At 45.4% G+C, this 20,578-nt stretch overlaps 1 protein-coding gene across 1 annotated transcript in view; it reads left to right on the top strand.

Moving 5' to 3' along the window:
• PTPRQ (protein tyrosine phosphatase receptor type Q) overlaps window positions 1-20,578 on the top strand; it is a 536,318-nt gene that overhangs the window by 254,539 nt on the left and 261,201 nt on the right. Inside the window, exon 21 of the mRNA XM_069762319.1 lies at window positions 2,215-2,383. Within this exon, the coding sequence (XP_069618420.1) occupies window positions 2,215-2,383 (169 nt within the window). The remainder of the gene's footprint in view (window positions 1-2,214; window positions 2,384-20,578) is intronic.

Genomic DNA, 20,578 nt, shown 5'->3' with positions numbered 1-20,578 from the left:
ATAATTATTCTTGACCATTAGTAGCTGTCTATAATTTATTATATGTCTACCTATGATTAGAGATGGGCGGACCCTTGGACGTTCGAGTCTGGCGAGTTTGGCCGAACAGTTAAAAAAAGTTTGGGTTCGGGTACCAAAACAGTATCTGGACCCAAACCCAATCCCATACCCCATTCACTTGAATGGGGGGCCTGAACATCTAGTGTTTGCCAAGCTGTCATGTGCATGCCAATGCAGCAAACACTGCTTCTGATCAGCGATAAAATTATTACACTAGTCAGAGAGCCGCGGTTCCCACTCTGTCAATTGACAGCGTGAGCCTGCAGCTGTGATCGCAGGAATAAAGTTTACCTTCGGTCACTGGCGTCGGCTGATGGGACTACTGTTCACATCAGCCTATGCCTACTTCCACAAAAAACAGCAAGAGCGGGAGTGACTGATAGTATTCATTAGCTAAGGACTGTACTCTAAATAATTAATAAAAAAAGTGTGGGTTCCTCTGTATTTTTGATAACTAGCCAGGCAAAACTGACAGCTGACAGCTTGCTAACACTGACAACTGAAGGTTGCAGCCCCCAGCTGTCAGTTTTGCCTGGCTGGTTATCAAAAATACAGGGGAACCCATGCCTTTTTTTTTACATTAGGTATATAGAGCGCAGGCGTCAGTTGATGAATACTCTCATCCTCCACTCCTGCTTTTCCTGTTATTAGCGGCAGAAGGCATAGGCTAATGGGAGCAGTAGTCCCATCACCCAACGCCAGTGACTGGAGGGAAACTTTATACCTCCGATCACAGCTGCGGGCTCACGCTGTCATTTGACAGCATGGGAACTGCGGCTGGTTGACTGGCAGTAATGATTTTACCGCTGATCAGAAGCAGTGTTTGCCTCACTGTTATGCCCATGACAGCACGACAAACACCCGGGCCGAACCCGAACAGTAACATATACTTCCCGGTGAATTCCTTTTTATGTGTCCATGCCTGAGCAGTAGGTGTTGAGTACAGACGCCGAACTTTACTGTTCGGATCGCCCATCTTTACCTGTGATAATACCTACTTAAAGGAATTGAAGGTTATATATAAACAGGTACGTTATACCAATATTTAATGCACTGACACTTTACTATGGAATCCTACTGTAATAGCTGGTTATAGATTTGATATCTCTTCACTCCTATTTGCATGGTTGTATACAATCAGTAATTAATTGCATTGCACTTTTATGCTGTTACCATACCATGCTTACCATTACCATTAATCAGTAGAGATTACTTTCAACTTTACAAATGTGTATTTATGAAAATTATTTTTGCTTGATACTTTCTACACGTATTCGTGGTGATTGTCAATGTACAGGATTCTTTTCCCATTTTGCCCTTCTCTTTATCCTTTTCTAACTGTGTTTCTAATAACTCTCAATAAAAATTCTTTACATTTTAAACTTTATTTGGGCTGAATTTCTTCCCTCCTTTTTGGATTATATGTACTTTTTGGAAGTGCCCTCCACTGAATCAAGGGTCTTATATAGGTTCTCAATGGAATACCTGTAGCAGGATGTCTGGCTTGTGGCGCAACGTCATGAAAATGATTTCTGATTGTGTGGAGTGGTATAATGTATGGAGCCAAATTCCTCTAGTCTTAATACCAGATACACTACCAACTCGGCGTTACATTGATGTGATGGCGCAATCAGTGGTATAGCCATTCTCCAAAGTTTCCCAGAAGCCATTTTTCAACAAGACATGTTGCTCTTGCTCTAGCATGTCGCATGTTGCTCCTGCTACTTTGGCTTATTGGGTCTCCAAACTTGTCTCTCATGGAGCACATCTGGGATGTCATTATTTAGCAATTCCAAAGGGAGCTGCCAGCAGTGGATCATGATTATTTGCATGTCCATTTGCATTCAGCATAAACCTTTCTCAAACAACAGCTAATAACCTCATTGATTCCATGCCAAGGTGCATAACTGCATGAATTTCTCATGGTGCTCATATTCAATTCTGAATAATTTGAGATGTGTTTGATAATTTTGATTCAGTTTTTTCATCATTTGCATATCATTAACAAGTCTATTGATAATATGATTTGCATGATTTCATGACTTTTCCTTCTTGGTACTGAAATTTCAATGTTGAGGAATGTATATTCATATTATTTTATATATTTGTTATAAACCTGAATTTTCTTTCAGTGAAGTATTTATATTTTTTTAGAACCTCACTTCAGGTGATCTTTCTATTTCATCTGATGGCAATGATTTATCAGCCACAATCCATGGTCTGGCAAAATTCAGTCAATATGAATTCTGGATTACTGCAAGTACTATATTTGGAGATGGTGATCAAGCAAGTGAGGTTATTGATGTCAACACGGAGGAAGATGGTAGGTTGTGATGCATATCTATTGTTTATGGCCTTAAAAAGGGTGGCTCCTTTATAACTAATGTAAACCAATAAATGTTAATGATATGTGCTACTATATATTTTTTTCAGTCTTTTCTGTTCCATTCGCTGTATTTCTAAAGTCACAACCCCTTATTTGGCCAGCCTTCTATCCTCTTCAGACCAGACTTTAGTAGAGTTTAGCTTTCAGCATAATTGTCAGTCCTTAGGCATTGTAATAAAATAAACAGTTTAAATGGGACATACAGCAACCAGTATGTTCTTCGACAACAATATAGAGCATACAGGAAAGAAGTGTTACAAACAAGTTCTGAGAGGTCACACTATACAGTCTAGAGGAACTGCCTGAATTACCAAACTCCACCAGTTCACACAGCCCCATCTGCTGTCTGCTCAGCACAGTCCCTCCAGAATACCTGCAGCTGTTGCCATTAGTCCAACACGGACAATGCTTACATCCATAAAGATGTCTGCTCATGAAGGAGCAAGTGAATAGATATGCCATTTATCTTCCTCCATAGTAACGCACTGCACACAGGAAACTGTAGCAGAGGAGCAGAAGACACCGAATGAGGAGTCAGGTTACATGTCATTTCATGAGCAGGCATCTTATGGATGGGAGTGACACCTAGACAAGATGGAAGTGTGGCAGAATCAAGGAGCTTAACTTCAAAAATATAAAGGACATACATAAAACTTCCAAAAACTAAATATTAAGTGGTCAGAATCTAATCTTCATTAATACTGGTTTGCATTAGCATTTGATGACATATGCAACTAAATGCCTTCACATATGTACTCAATATGATGTTTGAACTAAAATACAGACTAAATCCAGACTAAACCATGTAGACTATGCTAAGCTTTTTCATCTTTCATGTAAAATATTGGTTTGTAGTAAATATTGGAAACTTCTGATTGGGTATTCCCAATGCAGTGCTAAACTGATTTTCCAAGATTTTAATGGTCAATTCTTGAGAAAAGGTCATTAGTGTATGATTGGTGTAAGTTTGACCCCTGGGACTGTCATATGCCTGGTCCTACAATGAAGGGATTGTGGTGCTTCTTTGATCGTATGGGCCCTGGTGGTTACCCACCCCAACTCCGGCTGTACATCCATAGATGCACATCTTTGTATAGAGCGGAGGTAGAAGTTGAGTTCATGCAGCATGGGTTACATAGCCAGCCCCCAAAAGTAACTGATGCAATTGGAGCTAGGTCTGACTGCATCAGTATAACCCCTTAACTGCCAATATCAAAGGTCAAGCATGTCAACAACATATAAGAGGCTTAAACATGGCTGCTGACTCTCCACACTCCACAAATCGTGAATGCATGGTGTTTAATAGGTTGCAGTCGCAGCTTAGGGCCTTCTAAAAGCTTCTGTGCTTACTATGAGAACTCGCCTATGAAGTGACCTAAGTGCGCTTCAGCTTGCAGTCATGTACAGATGTATTCTACTTCAGGATTTTTTGGTAGACAGAAGAATTCATGATTCTGGAGCAGCAAAACAGCCCAAGACCATCACAATACCACCACCATATTTTACTGTTGGTATGATGTTCCTTTTCTGAAATGCTGTGTTGCTTCTACAACAGATGTAATGGGGCATACACCTTCCAAAAAATTCAAATTTGTCTTCTCAGTCCACAGAGTATTTTCCCATAAGTCTTTTGGATCATCAAGATGTTTTATGGCAAAAATGAGATGAGTCTTTAAATCAAATGGGAAATCAAGGTCCCAGAGTCTGGATGAAGAGAGGAGAGGCACACAATCCAAGCTGCTTGAGGTCTAGTTTCCACAATCAATGATGGTTTGGGGAGCTATGTCATCTGCTGGTATAGGGCCACTGAGTTTAATCAAGACCAAAGTTAGTGCAGCCGTCCACAAGGATATTTTAGAGCACTTCATGCTTCCCTCTGCCGACAAGCTTTTTGGAGATGGAAATTCCATTTTCCATCAGGCCTTGGCACCTGTCCACACTGCCAAAAGTATTAATACCTGGTTTAAGAACAACACATTCGGATCCTTCAGACGGAACCTGAAAACCCACCTCTTCAGGAAAGCCTACAGCCTGCACTGACCCCGCTGCCTCCTCACCACTACCGAAGCTACCGCCTCACCAACACCGGAGCTCTTGCAACCCTCAACCTATTGTCTCCTTCCTCACCATCCTGTAGAATGCAAGCCCGCAAGGGCAGGGTCCTCAGTATCAGTCTGTAATTGTTAGTTTGCTTATTGTAAAGGTACCGTCACACTTAGCGACGCTGCAGCGATACCGACAACGATCCGGATCGCTGCAGCGTCGCTGTTTGGTCGCTGGAGAGCTGTCACACAGACAGCTCTCCAGCGACCAACGATCCCGAGGTCCCCGGTAACCAGGGTAAACATCGGGTAACTAAGCGCAGGGCCGCGCTTAGTAACCTGATGTTTACCCTGGTTACCATCCTAAAAGTAAAAAAAACAAACGCTACATACTTACCTACCGCTGTCTGTCCTCGGCGCTCTGCTTCTCTGCTCTGGCTGTGAGCGCCGGGCAGCCGGAAAGCAGAGCGGTGACGTCACCGCTCTGCTTTCCGGCCGCTGTGCTCACAGCCAGACCAGAGAAGCAAAGCGCCGGGGACAGACAGCGGTAGGTAAGTATGTAGCGTTTGTTTTTTTTACTTTTAGGATGGTAACCAGGGTAAACATCAGGTTACTAAGCGCGGCCCTGCGCTTAGTTACCCAATGTTTACCCTGGTTACCAGCGAAGACATCGCTGAATCGGTGTCACACACGCCGATTCAGCGATGTCTGCGGGGAGTCCAGCGACGAAACAAAGTTCTGGACTTTCTTCCCCGACCAGCGACAGCACAGCAGGGGCCTGATCGCTGCTGCGTGTCACACTGGACGATATCGCTAGCGAGGATGCTGCAACGTCACGGATCGCTAGCGATATCGTCTAGTGTGACGGTACCTTAAGTCATTTCTCTAATTTGTAAGTAACCCCTTCTCATGTACAGCACCATGGAATCAATGGTGCTATATAAATAAATAATAATAATAATAACAGTATCACTGTGCTTGATTGACTAGCAAACTCGCCTGACCTTAACCTCATAGAGAATCTATGGGGTATTGTAAAGAGGAAGATTAGAGACACCAGACCCCACAATGCAGACAAGTTGAAGGCTGCTATCAACATAACAACTCAGCAGTGCCTCAGACTAATCGCCTCCATGCCACGCCGCATTGATGCAGGAATTGATGACTCTATCCTTAAAAAGCCACCCTTCGATCCAACTGCTATGTCCAACTATCGCCTAATATCGCTGCTCCCATTCGCTTCCAAACTCCTGGAGCAGCACGTCCACGCTGAACTTTCCTCCCACCTCTCATCTAACTTGCTCTTTGACAATCTACAATCTGGTTTCCACCCCCATCACTCAACTGAGACAGCCCTGACCAAAATCACTAACGACCTACTTACCACCAAAGCTAATGGACACTGTACTCTTCCTTCTAGACCTGTCCTCTGCTTTCGACACAGTTGACCACTTCCTCCTACTACAGATCCTCTCCTCCTTTGGCATCAAAGACCTTGCCCTATCCTGGATCTCCTCGTACCTTTCCAATTGCACAGAGGATGATGGATAGTCACAAGCCATCAAACAAACACATGCACATTCAGCATCTCCCACTCCCACACTACCTCCTCATCCCACCCTCTCTCTGTTGGAGTCCCCCAAGGCTCTGTTCTAGGACCCCTACTCTTCTCAATCTACACACTTGGCCTGGGACAACTCATAAAGTCCCATGGATTCCAGTATCACCTCTATGCTGATGACACTCAGATCTACCTCTCTGGCCCAGACGTCACCATTCTGCTGTCCAGAATCTCAGAGTGCCTATCAGCCATATCCTCCTTCTTCTCCTCTCGCTTCCTCAAACTCAATGTGGACAAATCTGAACTCATCATCTTTTCTCCATTCCATAGATCTTCCTTACCTGACCTATCTATCGCACTCAATGACATCATGCTTTCCCCCGTATCGGAAGTCCACTGCCTTGGAATAACCTTCGACTCTGCCCTGTTCTTCAAACCGGACATCCTAGCTCTTTCCACCTCCTGTCGCCACCCAGCTCAAAAATATCTCCAGAATCCATCCTTTCCTCAACCGTCAATCTACTAAAATGCTTGTGAATGCCCTCATCATCTCCCGCCTTGACTACTGCAGCATCCTTTTCTGCGGCCTCCCTGCTAACACCCTTGCACCTCTCCAGTCCATCCTTAACTCTGCGGCCCGAATAATTCAACTCTCCCCTCGCTCCCATTCCCTCAGCGTATATCCAGTTCAAATTACTAATACTGACCTACAAAGCCATCCATAACGTGTCTCCTCCATATATCTTTGAACTAATCTCCCGATATCTTCCCTCAAGTAATCTCTGGTCCTCCCAAGACCTCCTACTCTCCTCCACACTTATTCGCTCCTCATCCAATCGCCTCCAAGACTTCTCCTGAATATCCTCCATCCTCTGGAATTTTCTGCCCCAACACGTCCGACTATCAACCACATTCGGATCCTCAGATGGAACCTGAAAACCCACCTCTTCTAGAAAGCTTACAGCCTGCAATAACCCCGCTGCATCCTCACCACTACTGAAGCTACCGCCTCACCAACACCGGAGCTCCTGCAACCCTCGACCTACTTTCTCCTTCCCCATAATCCTGTAGAATGTAAGCCCGCAAGGGCAGGGTCCTCACCCCTTTGTATCAGTCTGTCATTGTTAGTTTGTTTACTGTAAGTGATATCTGTAACTTGTATATAACCCTTTCTCATGTACAGCACCATGGAATCAATGGTGCTATATAAATAAATAAATAATAATAATATAATATGAGTTTCACTTTTTGTATTGAAGAATTGAAATAAATTAACTTTTTGATGATATTCTAATTTTGTGAGATGCACCTTTTAGTGTGACAAACATGCAAATGAATATGAAATCAGAAAGGGCCAAACATATTTTCACACAACTGTATATGCACATACAGTCATGGCTCAAAGCGAAGTATTTCTCCCAAAAAATTAATACAATTACACATGTTTTGTTATACACATGTTTATTTCCTTCATGGATATTGGATGTGAGGCAGTGACTCATGTCACAGGTAGGGGGTCGCTGTGTGTTCTCCCCAGGTTGTGCATGCAGACGGATGAAGTCCATAGGTGTGCATGGGAGTCATGGATTTCCGATCCAGGGTTTTCCATGTGACTGAATGCCACAGATTTGTGTGTGTTAAAAGCCCTGCAGTAAGAGGTATGGGTATGTCAGGTGTCAGGTGTGTGAGGTGCACATCTGTGTCAGTCTGGTGTGTGCTGGAGTGCAGAGCAGAGGTCTGCAAAGTGCTGGCTGAGTGCATGGATGCACAGGCCAGCGGAGCCAGCACCCAGGGTAGCTGAATAGCCTGGCACCCGCAGTGTACACAGCGATGCAAGTCATCTATGGTACTGGTCTCGGATGTGGACAGTCCTGCGCCCGGTGGTGGATGTCCTGTTCTTTAAGGAGTTGGATGTGGACAGTACTGTGCCTGGAGGTGGATGTCGTGTGCCCAAAGGAGTCAGATGTGGATAGTCCTGTGCCTGGAGGTGGATGTCCTGTGCCCGAAAGAGACGGATGTGGACAGTCCTGTGCCCGAAGGTGGATGTCCTGTGCCCTAAAGAGGACTAGCATGTGTAACGATTGCAAACAGGTGGATATGGTGCCCTACTGCTATCCGGAGGATATCCTGGGCTATGTACGTCTGTGTGAGAAAAGGAACGAAAAGAACCTAGCACTCAACTTGATGCTCATGTGCAAATTTTATTGTAGTACCCAACAAACGTTTCGGTCCATCATACGGACCTTCATCAGTAATTACATGTGAAAACAAACAACCAAAATCAACCAAAAAATAAACAAAGTATATACATTGCATGGAGAAAGAGAAACAACAGCATCAATATCAAAACAGGTCAAATGTGCGAGCGACATATATGCTGAAGAAGACCATACCGAATAAAGAGGCACAGAACTGTTCCACAAAATGAAATAAGAAAAGAAAAGAAAAAGAACAAAGGGAGTGTAAGGCACGTACCGTACTATACTGGAGTTAGGGCAAAGAGACCATAATGTCTCGGGGCACTAATGAATGCAGCACCTAAAAATATGGGAGAATGAAATAAGACGCCTGCCTACAGTACAGTGATCGGAGGGAGTGCTGTTATAAGCGTACCTTATGAGAACGCTGGGCCGGTTAACAGGCTGAGGGTAAACAGAGGAATGTGGTAAGTATACATACCAGATTACTATATGGAAGACGACAGGCTGCGCTGGAAGGTGGTTACCTTAGAAGGAAGAATCGTGATGTGCCACTGACAGACGCGGAGTCCACCACTGGTCTGATCAGGGGATGTGAAAACCACTATTAAATATACAGAGGGAGGAGCCATATCAGCCAAATAGCCAATGGACTGTGTATGCGATGGACCGGAAGTGACATCACCGGGCCCTGGTAACGCTGTGGAGCTAGCGTGCGGCTATGTAGATAGCACATGTAATGAAGCCGGCGGAAGTGACGTGCATGTGTGTCACCGCTCTCAGGAAAATATGATACAGTCAAAAGGTTCCACCTGACAGAATGCGAATATAGGTAGTCACAGGAAAGCGTAGAGGGGCGGTGCCTAGCGGAGATCCAGTGATTGGTGGAGGATCTCCGTGGTGAATATGCTCATTCTGCACTGTGTTCAGCCGTGCGATTACTAGGCATAGTGAAGAAAGCAGACTTGGTCCAGTGCGGTCTATTAATGGCGTTAAAGAGGCCTCAATACAGTCGGCTCTAATAATAAAAGAGAAAAACAGTTACCTATGTTATACATATATACATTTGCCATATTGAAATTAAGTAACCACCTAAGAGAAAGATGCACAGAATATACTGTAAGACCGGTAAGTGGTAGTAACCCAGAATGTTATGGGATAAGTCAAATTAGGACGACCTCATATGGGGGCCTACGGGAAAGTAGTGTAGATGTACTATAGGAAGAAATTACAGCCTGAGTAGGTACTCAGATAAATGACGCCAAATCGTAGTCTCTGTTAAGACCCAATGGGTGAAGGGTCTCCAACGTGTGGATCCAAAAGGCCTCCCTCCGTTTTAAACGGGCCACCCGATCCCCACCCCGTCGAATGGGGGGGATGTGTTCAATAACCTGAAACTGTAATTGTGAGACATTATGGCCTTGAGTATTGAAGTGTGACGGGATGTGTAATAAAAGGTTTTTGCAACGGACCGTAGACTTATGCTTAGAGATACGATCACGTATTGATTGCGTGGTTTCCCCCACGTATAGAAGTCCACACGGGCATTTGATCAGATATATAACCCATGATGAGGCGCAGGTGAAGTAATCTGGAATGCAGAATATTTTACCCGAGCGAGGATGGTGAAAGGAGGAGCCCTTGAGGACATTATGAGACTGTGCACAATTGAGGCATGGAAAAGTCCCTGTACGGGGATTTTGTAAAAAACGTTGGCGAGGGGACGATTTACCAGATCCCAAGTCTGCCCTCACCAATGAGTCTTTCAAATTAGGTGGGCGCTTAAAGCAGGGGAGAAATGGGTTTTGGAATTCAGGAACTTGAGGGTGGGCTTTTGACAGTAAATGCCAATTTTGGCGTATGGACCTATGTAGGATATAGGCAAATGGGTGATAAGAATGTATAAAAGGGACCCGATTGGTGGCTTTGTTGGGTCGTGGGAGCGGAGGTGATGCGGCTTGTTGTAGAACAGATGACGGATAGCCACGTTGGGTAAATTTAGTGGCCATTTCTTGTAGACGGAGTGGCCGTAGATCCGTGTCAGACACAATTTTAGAGACCCGATGGAATTGGGACTTGGGTACCGATTTCTTAGTGGCAGGGGGATGAAAACTCGTAAAATGTAACAAACTGTTACGGTCAGTACTTTTTGTGTACAGGTCAGTTGAAATAGAGCCGCCTGGCTGGAGGATGACCATAATGTCAAGGAAGTTGATCCGAGTGGGATCCTGTGACATGGTAAAAGAGATGCCCGGCCAGGCTGTGTTTAGCCAGTCAAAAAAGGACGCGAGGGCTTCCAACGAGCCCCCCAATATGCAAAAGACGTCGTCTATGTAACGTCTCCAAAGGAGTACGTTACTACGGAATAAGGAGTGAGAGTATATCTGGCTCTTCTCGAAATCGGCCATGTAGCAATTAGTATATGGGGGCGCTACGTTGGAGCCCATCGCGGTACCCCGGATCTGTAGGTAGAAGTCGTCCTGAAACATAAAATAATTGCGGGTGAGAATAATGGTTAACAGTTCAATGCATAGGTTAATTTGGTCAGGTAAAAAGCCGGACTGAGTGAGAAGTTTGTGAACGGAATTAATGCCCTCTATGTGTGGGATAGACGTGTATAAGTCTTTTACATCCATGGTAACCAGTATAGAGTGTGGAGGAATGGGTCCCACTTCTTTAAGAATATTTAGGAAGGATCCTGTGTCCAGAATGAAGGACTTGGATGACCGTATCAGTGGAGTTAAGATTTTCTCGAGGTACACTGCCAGAGGGGAGAGTATGGAGTCAGTGGAGGCAACTATCGGCCTCCCTGGTGGTTTCTCCAGATTTTTGTGAATTTTAGGAATAGTGTAAAAAACAGGGATAACCGGATGTAAATTGGTCAGGAATTCGCATGTTTTCGGATCGAGGACCCCTAATTCAGTGTATTTCAGAAGGGTGTCTGAAATGATTTGCCGAGTGGCGGCCGTGGGGTCTCGTTGTAACTTAACATAGATGGTAGAATTATCCAATTGACGTCTAATTTCAAGAAGGTAGTCCGTCTTATTCATTATCACTAGGGCGCCCCCTTTATCAGCCGGTTTGATAACTAGGCTGTTGTCATTTTGTAGGCCTTGTAGGGCCTGACGTTCCGTGGTGGAAAGATTGGGGGGATAAGCCAGTCTACCCCTTCTGATGTCCTCACAAAGTGATCTGAACGAATCCTGTACGAAACCTATAAAGGTTTCCATGGCGTGTGAGCCATGTGGGGGCCTGAAATGGCTTTTAGTATGGAGGCCCAAACTACGTGAGGAGAGGGTATGGTCTGATGGTACAGTTTGGGATTGGATCGGAGCTGGCTCTGGGGAGGTAGCGAAAAAGGCCTTAAGTCTAAGGGTGCGAAAAAATCGTTGGAGGTCCATTTCGAGATCAAATGTGTGGCACTGATACGAAGGACAAAATGATAGTCCCTTCTGTAGTACCTTATATTCCGCCACCCCAAGTAGTCTATCTGAAATGTTTATCACCAGCGGGTTAGTACCTGAGATTTCGTAATTCTCACATGGTCTGAGTCTCTTCCTGTGTCCGTGGCCGCGCCTCGTGGTCTTCTTCGCGGGTAGCGTTGTCGTTGGCCTAAAAAACGAGGCGGGAGGGCTGCAGAGGTTCCTTGTTCTTGTTCCGAGCCTGATGTTGAGTAGTCGAGGGAGGTTCGAGGAGCCTGGCGTGATGTGTTTCGTCGAACGTAAAAGTTGTCTTTCCATCTGTATACCTGTTGGCGTTCGTAGTCCTCCGTGTCCCTGTTAAATTTAATGCGCTTCCTCTCCTCCGTCTCCCGTCGGTGTTTCTCAATGTTCTTGGATATTTGATCTCTGAGAGCTGTGAGTTCTTCAGGAGAACCCGACGAGGATAGCTGCGCCTCGGTGGATTTGATGGCCTCCGAGCTCGTGGAAATCGCCTTCTGCAGGTGCTCAATTGTCAGGGTAATAATGTCAAAAGAACATTTGTTAAGTATTTGTTCATACTTAATGCAATAATCAGAGGAGTCCCGAAACAGTGTGGGACGTAGTGGTACACGCAGACCCCTAGGGATCCTGTTATGTAGGCAATCCAGTGACACAGTGTGCCAGCAATCAGAGCACAATAACCCAAAAACAATAGAACGAGCTCTGAGACGTGGAATCTCTGTAGACCGCAATACCTGAACCTAACCTAAACACAACTAAAGGCAGCTGTGGATTGCGCCTGACACTACCTATGCAACTCGGCACAGCCTGAGGAGCTGACTAGCCTGAAGATAGAAAAACAAGCCTGACTTGCCTCAGAGAAATACCCCAAAGGAAAAGGCAGCCCCCCACATATAATGACTGTTAGCAAGATGAAAAGACAAACGTAGGGATGAAATAGATTCAGCAAAGTGAGGCCCGATATTCTAGATAGAGCGAGGATAGCAAAGAGAACTTTGCAGTCTACAAAAAACCCTAAAGCAAAAAACCACGCAAAGGGGGCAAAAAGACCCACCGTGCCGAACTAACGGCACGGCGGTACACCCTTTGCGTCTCAGAGCTTCCAGCAAAACGAAATGACAAGCTGGACAGAAAAAGTAGCAACAAAAGCAAAGAAGCACTTATCTAAGTAGAGCAGCAGGCCACAGGAAAGATCCAGAAGCTCAGATCCAACACTGGAACATTGACAAGGAGCAAGGAAGACAGAATCAGGTGGAGTTAAATAACAAAGCAGCCAACGAGCTCACCAGAACACCTGAGGGAGGAAGCTCAGAAGCTGCAGTACCACTTGTGACCACAGGAGTGAATTCAGCCACAGAATTCACAACAGGATCCGTTGTGCTCGAAGGTATTCGGTAAGTGTGGCACAGTGGATTTCGATGTTTGTGAAGTGGCGGAGTGTTATGAACAGGTAATTCAGAACCACAATGGACATAGAAGTACAGAGCACACAAAGTGACCTGACAATTACCAAAAACAAAGGACGAGCTCTGAGACGTGGGAACTCTGCTGACCGCAATCCCTAATCCTAACACACCACACTAGAGGTAGCCGTGGATTGCGCCTAACGCTTCCTATGCAACTCGGCACAGCCTGAGAAACTAACTAGCCCTGAAGATAGAAAAATAAGCCTACCTTGCCTCAGAGAAATTCCCCAAAGGAAAAGGCAGCCCCCCACATATAATGACTGTGAGTAAGATGAAAATACAAACACAGAGATGAAATAGATTTAGCAAAGTGAGGCTCGACTTACTGAATAGACTGAGGATAGGAAAGATAGCTTTGCGGTCAACACAAAAACCTACAAACAACCACGCAGAGGGGCAAAAAGACCCTCCGCACCGACTAATGGTACGGAGGTGCTCCATCTGCGTCTCAGAGCTTCCAGCAAGCAAGAAAAACCAATATAGCAAGCTGGACAGAAAAAATAGCAAACAAAAAATAACGCAAGCAAAACTTAGCTTATGCAGGATAGACAGGCCACAGGAACGATCCAGGAGGAAGCAAGACCAATACTAGAACATTGACTGGAGGCCAGGATCAAAGCACCAGGTGGAGTTAAATAGAGCAGCACCTAACGACTTAACCTCATCACCTGAGGAAGGAAACTAAGAAGCCGCAGTACCACTCTCGACCACAGGAGGGAGCTTGGCCACAGAATTCACAACAGTACCCCCCCTTGAGGAGGGGTCACCGAACCCTCACCAGAGCCCCCAGGCCGACCAGGATGAGCCACATGAAAGTCACGAACCAGATCGGCAGCATGGACATCAGAGGCAAAGACCCAGGTATTATCCTCCTGACCATAACCCTTCCACTTAACCAGATACTGGAGTTTCCATCTCGAAACACGAGAATCCAAAATCTTCTCCACTATATACTCCAATTCCCCTTCAACCAAAACCGGAGCAGGAGGATCAATAGATGGAACCACAGGTGCCACGTATCTCCGCAACAATGACCTATGGAACACGTTATGGATGGAAAAAGAAGCTGGAAGAGTCAAACAAAAAGACACAGGATTAAGAACCTCAGAAATCCTATATGGACCAATGAAACGAGGCTTAAATTTAGGAGAGGAAACCATCATAGGAATATAACGAGATGACAACCAAACCAAATCCCCAACACGAAGTCGGGGACCCACACAGCGCCTGCGGTTAGCAAAACGTTGAGCCTTCTCCTGGGACAAAGTCAGATTGTCCACTACATGAGTCCAAATCTGCTGCAACCTATCCACCACAGTATCCACACCAGGACAGTCCGAAGACTCAACCTGCCCTGAAGAGAAACGAGGGTGGAACCCAGAATTGCAGAAAAACGGCGAAACCAAAGTAGCCGAGCTGGCCCGATTATTAAGGGCGAACTCAGCCAAAGGCAAAAAGGACACCCAATCATCCTGATCAGCAGAAACAAAACATCTCAGATATGTTTCCAAGGTCTGATTGGTTCGTTCAGTCTGGCCATTTGTCTGAGGATGGAAAGCCGAGGAAAAAGACAAATCAATGCCCATCCTAGCACAAAAAGCTCACCAAAACCTCGAAACAAACTGGGAACCTCTGTCAGAAACGATGTTCTCTGGAATGCCATGTAAACGAACCACATGCTGGAAAAACAATGGCACCAAATCAGAGGAGGAAGGCAATTTAGACAAGGGCACCAAATGGACCATCTTAGAGAAGCAATCACAAACCACCCAAGTGACCGACATTCTTTGAGAGACGGGGAGATCCGAAATAAAATCCATAGAGATATGTGTCCAAGGCCTCTTCGGGACCGGCAAGGGCAAAAGCTACCCACTAGCACGAGAACAGCAGGGCTTAGCCCGAGCACAAATCCCACAGGACTGCACAAAAGAACGCACATCCCACGACAGAGACGACCACCAAAAGGATCTAGCCACCAAATCTCTGGTACCAAAGATTCCAGGATGACCAGCCAACACCGAACAATGAACCTCAGAGATAACTTTATTCGTCCACCTATCAGGGACAAACAGTTTCTCAGCTGGGCAACGGTCAGGTTTATTAGCCTGAAATTTTTGCAGCACCCGCCGCAAATCAGGGGAGATGGCAGACAAAATTACCCCCTCTTTGAGAATACCCGCCGGCTCAGGCAAACCTGGAGAATCGGGCACAAAACTCCTAGACAGAGCATCTGCCTTCACATTTTTAGAGCCCGGAAGGTACGAAACCACAAAGTCAAAACGGGAGAAAAACAGCGACCAACGAGCCTGTCTAGGATTCAACCGTTTGGCATACTCGAGATAAGTCAAGTTTTTGTGATCAGTCAAGACCACCACGCGATGCTTAGCTCCTTCAAGCCAATGACGCCACTCCTCGAATGCCCACTTCATGGCTAGCAACTCTCGATTGCCAACATCATAATTTCGCTCAGCAGGCGAAAATTTCCTGGAAAAGAAGGCGCATGGTTTCATCACCGAGCAATCAGAACTTCTCTGCGACAAAACAGCCCCTGCTCCAATTTCGGAAGCATCAACCTCGACCTGGAACGGAAGCGAAACATCTGGTTGGCACAACACAGGGGCAGAAGAAAAACGATGCTTCAACTCCTGAAAAGCTTCCACAGCAGCAGAAGACCAATTGACCACATCAGCACCCTTCTTGGTTAAATCAGTCAACGGTTTAGCAATGCTAGAAAAATTAGCGATGAAGCGACGATAAAAATTAGCAAAGCCCAAGAACTTCTGCAGACTCTTCAGAGATGTTGGCTGAGTCCAATCATAAATGGCCTGAACTTTAACAGGGTCCATCTCGATAGTAGAAGGAGAAAAAATGAACCCCAAAAATGAAATCTTCTGAACACCAAAGAGACACTTTGACCCCTTCACAAACAAAGAATTAGCACGCAGGACCTGGAACACCATTATGACCTGCTTCACATGAGACTCCCAATCATCCGAGAAGACCAAAATATCATTCAAGTATACAATCAGAAATTTATCCAGGTACTCTCGGAAGATGTCATGCATAAAGGACTGAAACACTGATGGAGCATTAGAAAGTCCGAATGGCATAACCAGGTACTCAAAATGGCCTTCGGGCGTATTAAATGCTGTTTTCCATTCATCGCCCCGTTTAATACGCACAAGATTATACGCACCACGAAGATCTATCTTGGTGAACCAACTAGCCCCCTTAATCCGAGCAAACAAATCAGACAGCAGCGGCAAGGGGTACTGAAATTTGACCGTAATTTTATTTAGAAGGCGGTAATCAATACAAGGTCTCAGCGAACCATCCTTCTTGGCCACAAAAAAGAACCCCGCTCCCAATGGCGACGATGACGGGCGAATATGACCCTTCTCCAAAGACTCCTTCACGTAACTCCGCATAGCGGCGTGCTCAGGTACAGATAAATTAAACAGTCGACCCTTAGGAAACTTACTACCAGGAATTAAATTGATAGCACAATCACAATCCCTATGCGGAGGTAGGACATTGGACTTGGGCTCATCGAATACATCCCGGTAATCAGACAAGAACTCTGGGACCTCAGAAGGGGTGGATGATGAGATAGACAGAAATGGAACATCACCATGTACCCCCTGACAACCCCAGCTGGACACAGACATTGATTTCCAATATAATACTGGGTTATGGACTTGTAGCCATGGCAACCCGAACACGACCACATCATGCAGATTATGCAACACCAGAAAGCGAATATACTCCTGGTGCGCAGGAGCCATGCACATGGTCAGCTGGGTCCAATACTGAGGCTTATTCTTGGCCAAAGGCGTAGCATCAATTCCTCTCAATGGAATAGGACACTGCAAGGGCTCCAAGACAAACCCACAGCGTCTAGCATACTCCAAGTCCATCACATTCAGGGCAGCGCCTGAATCCACAAATGCCATGACAGAATAGGAAGACAAAGAGCAGATCAAAGTAACAGACAAAAGAAATTTCGACTGTACCGTACCAATGGTGGCAGACCTAGCGAACCGCTTAGTGCGCTTAGGACAATCGGAGATAGCATGAGTGGAATCACCACAGTAGAAACACAGCCCATTCTGACGTCTGTGTTCTTGCCTTTCAGCTCTGGTCAAAGTCCTATCGCACTGCATAGGCTCAGGTTCATGCTCAGATAATACCGCCAAATGGTGCACAGATTTACGCTCGCGCAAGCGTCGACCGATCTGAATGGCCAAAGACATAGACTCATTCAGACCAGCAGGCATAGGAAATCCCACCATGACATCTTTAAGGGCTTCAGAGAGACCCTTTCTGAAAATAGCTGCCAGTGCACATTCATTCCATTGAGTGAGCACGGACCACTTTCTAAACTTCTGACAATAAATCTCTATCTCATCCTGACCCGGACACAGAGCCAGCAAATTTTTCTCTGCCTGATCCACTGAATTGGGTTCGTCGTACCGCAATCCGAGCGCCAGAAAAAACGCATCAATATTACATATTGCAGGATCTCTTGGCGCAAGGGAAAATGCCCAGTCTTGAGGGTCGCCACGTAATAAAGAAATAATGATCTTAACTTGTTGAACTGGGTCACCAGAGGGGCGGGGTTTCAGAGCCAGAAATAGTTTACAATTATTTTTAAAATTCAAAAACTTTGCTCTATCGCCAGAAAATAACTCAGGAATAGGAATCTTAGGTTCTAACATAGGATTCTGAACCACTAAATCTTGAATATTCTGTACATTTATAGCGAGATTATCCATCAAAGAGAACAGACCTTGAATGTCCATGTCCACACCTGTGTTCTGAACCACCCTGATGTAAAGGGGAAAAGAAAGACAGAACACAGTGCAAAGAAAAAAAAAATGGTCTCAGAACTTCTCTTTTCCCTCTATTGAGAAGCATTAGTACTTTGGGCCTCCAGTACTGTTATGAACAGGTAATTCAGAACCACAATGGACATAGAAGTACAGAGCACACAAAGTGACCTGACAATTACCAAAAACAAAGGACGAGCTCTGAGACGTGGGAACTCTGCTGACCGCAATCCCTAATCCTAACACACCACACTAGAGGTAGCCGTGGATTGTGCCTAACGCTCCCTATGCAACTCGGCACAACCTGAGAAACTAACTAGCCCTGAAGATAGAAAAATAAGCCTACCTTGCCTCAGAGAAATTCCCCAAAGGAAAAGGCAGCCCCCCACATATAATGACTGTGAGTAAGATGAAAATACAAACACAGAGATGAAATAGATTTAGCAAAGTGAGGCCCGACTTACTGAATAGACCGAGGATAGGAAAGATAGCTTTGCGGTCAACACAAAAACCTACAAACAACCACGCAGAGGGGCAAAAAGACCCTCCGCACCGACTAACGGTACAGAGGTGCTCCCTCTGCGTCTCAGAGCTTCCAGCAAGTAAGAAAAACCAATATAGCAAGCTGGACAGAAAAAATAGCAAACAAAAAATAACACAAGCAAAACTTAGCTTATGCAGGATAGACAGGCCACAGGAACGATCCAGGAGGAAGCAAGACCAATACTAGAACATTGACTGGAGGCCAGGATCAAAGCACCAGGTGGAGTTAAATAGAGCAGCACCTAACGACTTAACCTCATCACCTGAGGAAGGAAACTCAGAAGCCACAGTACCACTCTCGACCACAGGAGGGAGCTTGGCCATAGAATTCACAACAGTGGAGATCCCGTTCTAAATCTCTCCCCCTAGTTTCCCTTGGTGGGATTTTAAGGAAATCACTATTAAAAGTGGAACGTGCCAGGATATTCGAGGTCTCTTCTGCATTATAAGAGAACGTAGTCATGACCCGTCAGTGTGCTCCACGTAGGGGAAACAATACTTAGTGGAAAGAAACGTGTGCACTACTGGTAAGATGGTGCTAAGGTAGGCTCCCACACCTTAATGCAAGTAACGAAAAGAACCTAGCACTCAACTTGATGCTCATGTGCAAATTTTATTGTAGTACCCAACAAACGTTTCGGTCCATCATACGGACCTTCATCAGTAACTACATGTGAAAACAAACAACCAAAATCAACCAAAAAATAAACAAAGTATATACATTGCATGGAGAAAGAGAAACAACAGCATCAATATCAAAACAGGTCAAATGTGCGAGCGACATATATGCTGAAGAAGACCATACCGAATAAAGAGGCACAGAACTGTTCCACAAAATGAAATAAGAAAAGAAAAGAAAAAGAACAAAGGGAGTGTAAGGCACGTACCGTACTATACTGGAGTTAGGGCAAAGAGACCGTAATGTCTCGGGGCACTAATGAATGCAGCGCCTAAAAATATGGGAGAATGAAATAAGACGCCTGCCTACAGTACAGTGATCAGAGGGAGTGCTGTTATAAGCGTACCTTATGAGAACGCTGGGCCGGTTAACAGGCTGAGGGTAAACAGAGGAATGTGGTAAGTATACATACCAGATTACTATATGGAAGACGACAGGCTGCGCTGGAAGGTGGTTACCTTAGAAGGAAGAATCGTGATGTGCCACTGACAGACGCGGAGTCCACCGCTGGTCTGATCAGGGGATGTGAAAACCACTATTAAATAAACAGAGGGAGGAGCCATATCGGCCAAATAGCCAATGGACTGTGTATGCGATGGACCGGAAGTGACATCACCGGGCCCTGGTAACGCTGTGGAGCTAGCGTGCGGCTATGTAGATAGCACATGTAACGGAGCCGGCGGAAGTGACGTGCATGTGTGTCACCGCTCTCAGGAAAATATGCTACAGTCAAAAGGTTCCACCTGACAGAATGCGAATATAGGTAGTCACAGGAAAGCGTAGAGGGGCGGTGCCTAGCGGAGATCCAGTGATTGGTGGAGGATCTCCGTGGTGAATATGCTCATTCTGCACTGTGTTCAGCCGTGCGATTACTAGGCGTAGTGAAGAAGGCAGACTTGGTCCAGTGCGGTCTATTAATGGCGTTAAAGAGGCCTCAATACAGTCGGCTCTAATAAAAGAGAAAAACAGTTACCTATGTTATACATATATACATTTGCCATATTGAAATTAAGTAACCACCTAAGAGAAAGATGCACAGAATATACTGTAAGATCGGTAAGTGGTAGTAACCCAGAATGTTATGGGATAAGTCAAATTAGGACGACCTCATATGGGGGCCTACGGGAAAGTAGTGTAGATGTACTATAGGAAGAAATTACAGCCTGAGTAGGTACTCAGATAAATGACGCCAAATCGTAGTCTCTGTTAAGACCCAATGGGTGAAGGAACCTCTGCAGCCCTCCCGCCTCGTTTTTAGGCCAACGACAATGCTACCCGCGAAGAAGACCACGAGGCGCGGCCACGGACACAGGAAGAGACTCAGACCATGTGAGAATTACGAGATCTCAGGTACTAACCCGCTGGTGATAA

The sequence above is a fragment of the Ranitomeya imitator genome, chromosome 4 (assembly GCF_032444005.1).
Source record: "Ranitomeya imitator isolate aRanImi1 chromosome 4, aRanImi1.pri, whole genome shotgun sequence".
Taxonomy (NCBI): Eukaryota; Metazoa; Chordata; class Amphibia; order Anura; family Dendrobatidae; genus Ranitomeya; species Ranitomeya imitator.
This window is presented reverse-complemented; position numbering and strand designations above follow the sequence as displayed.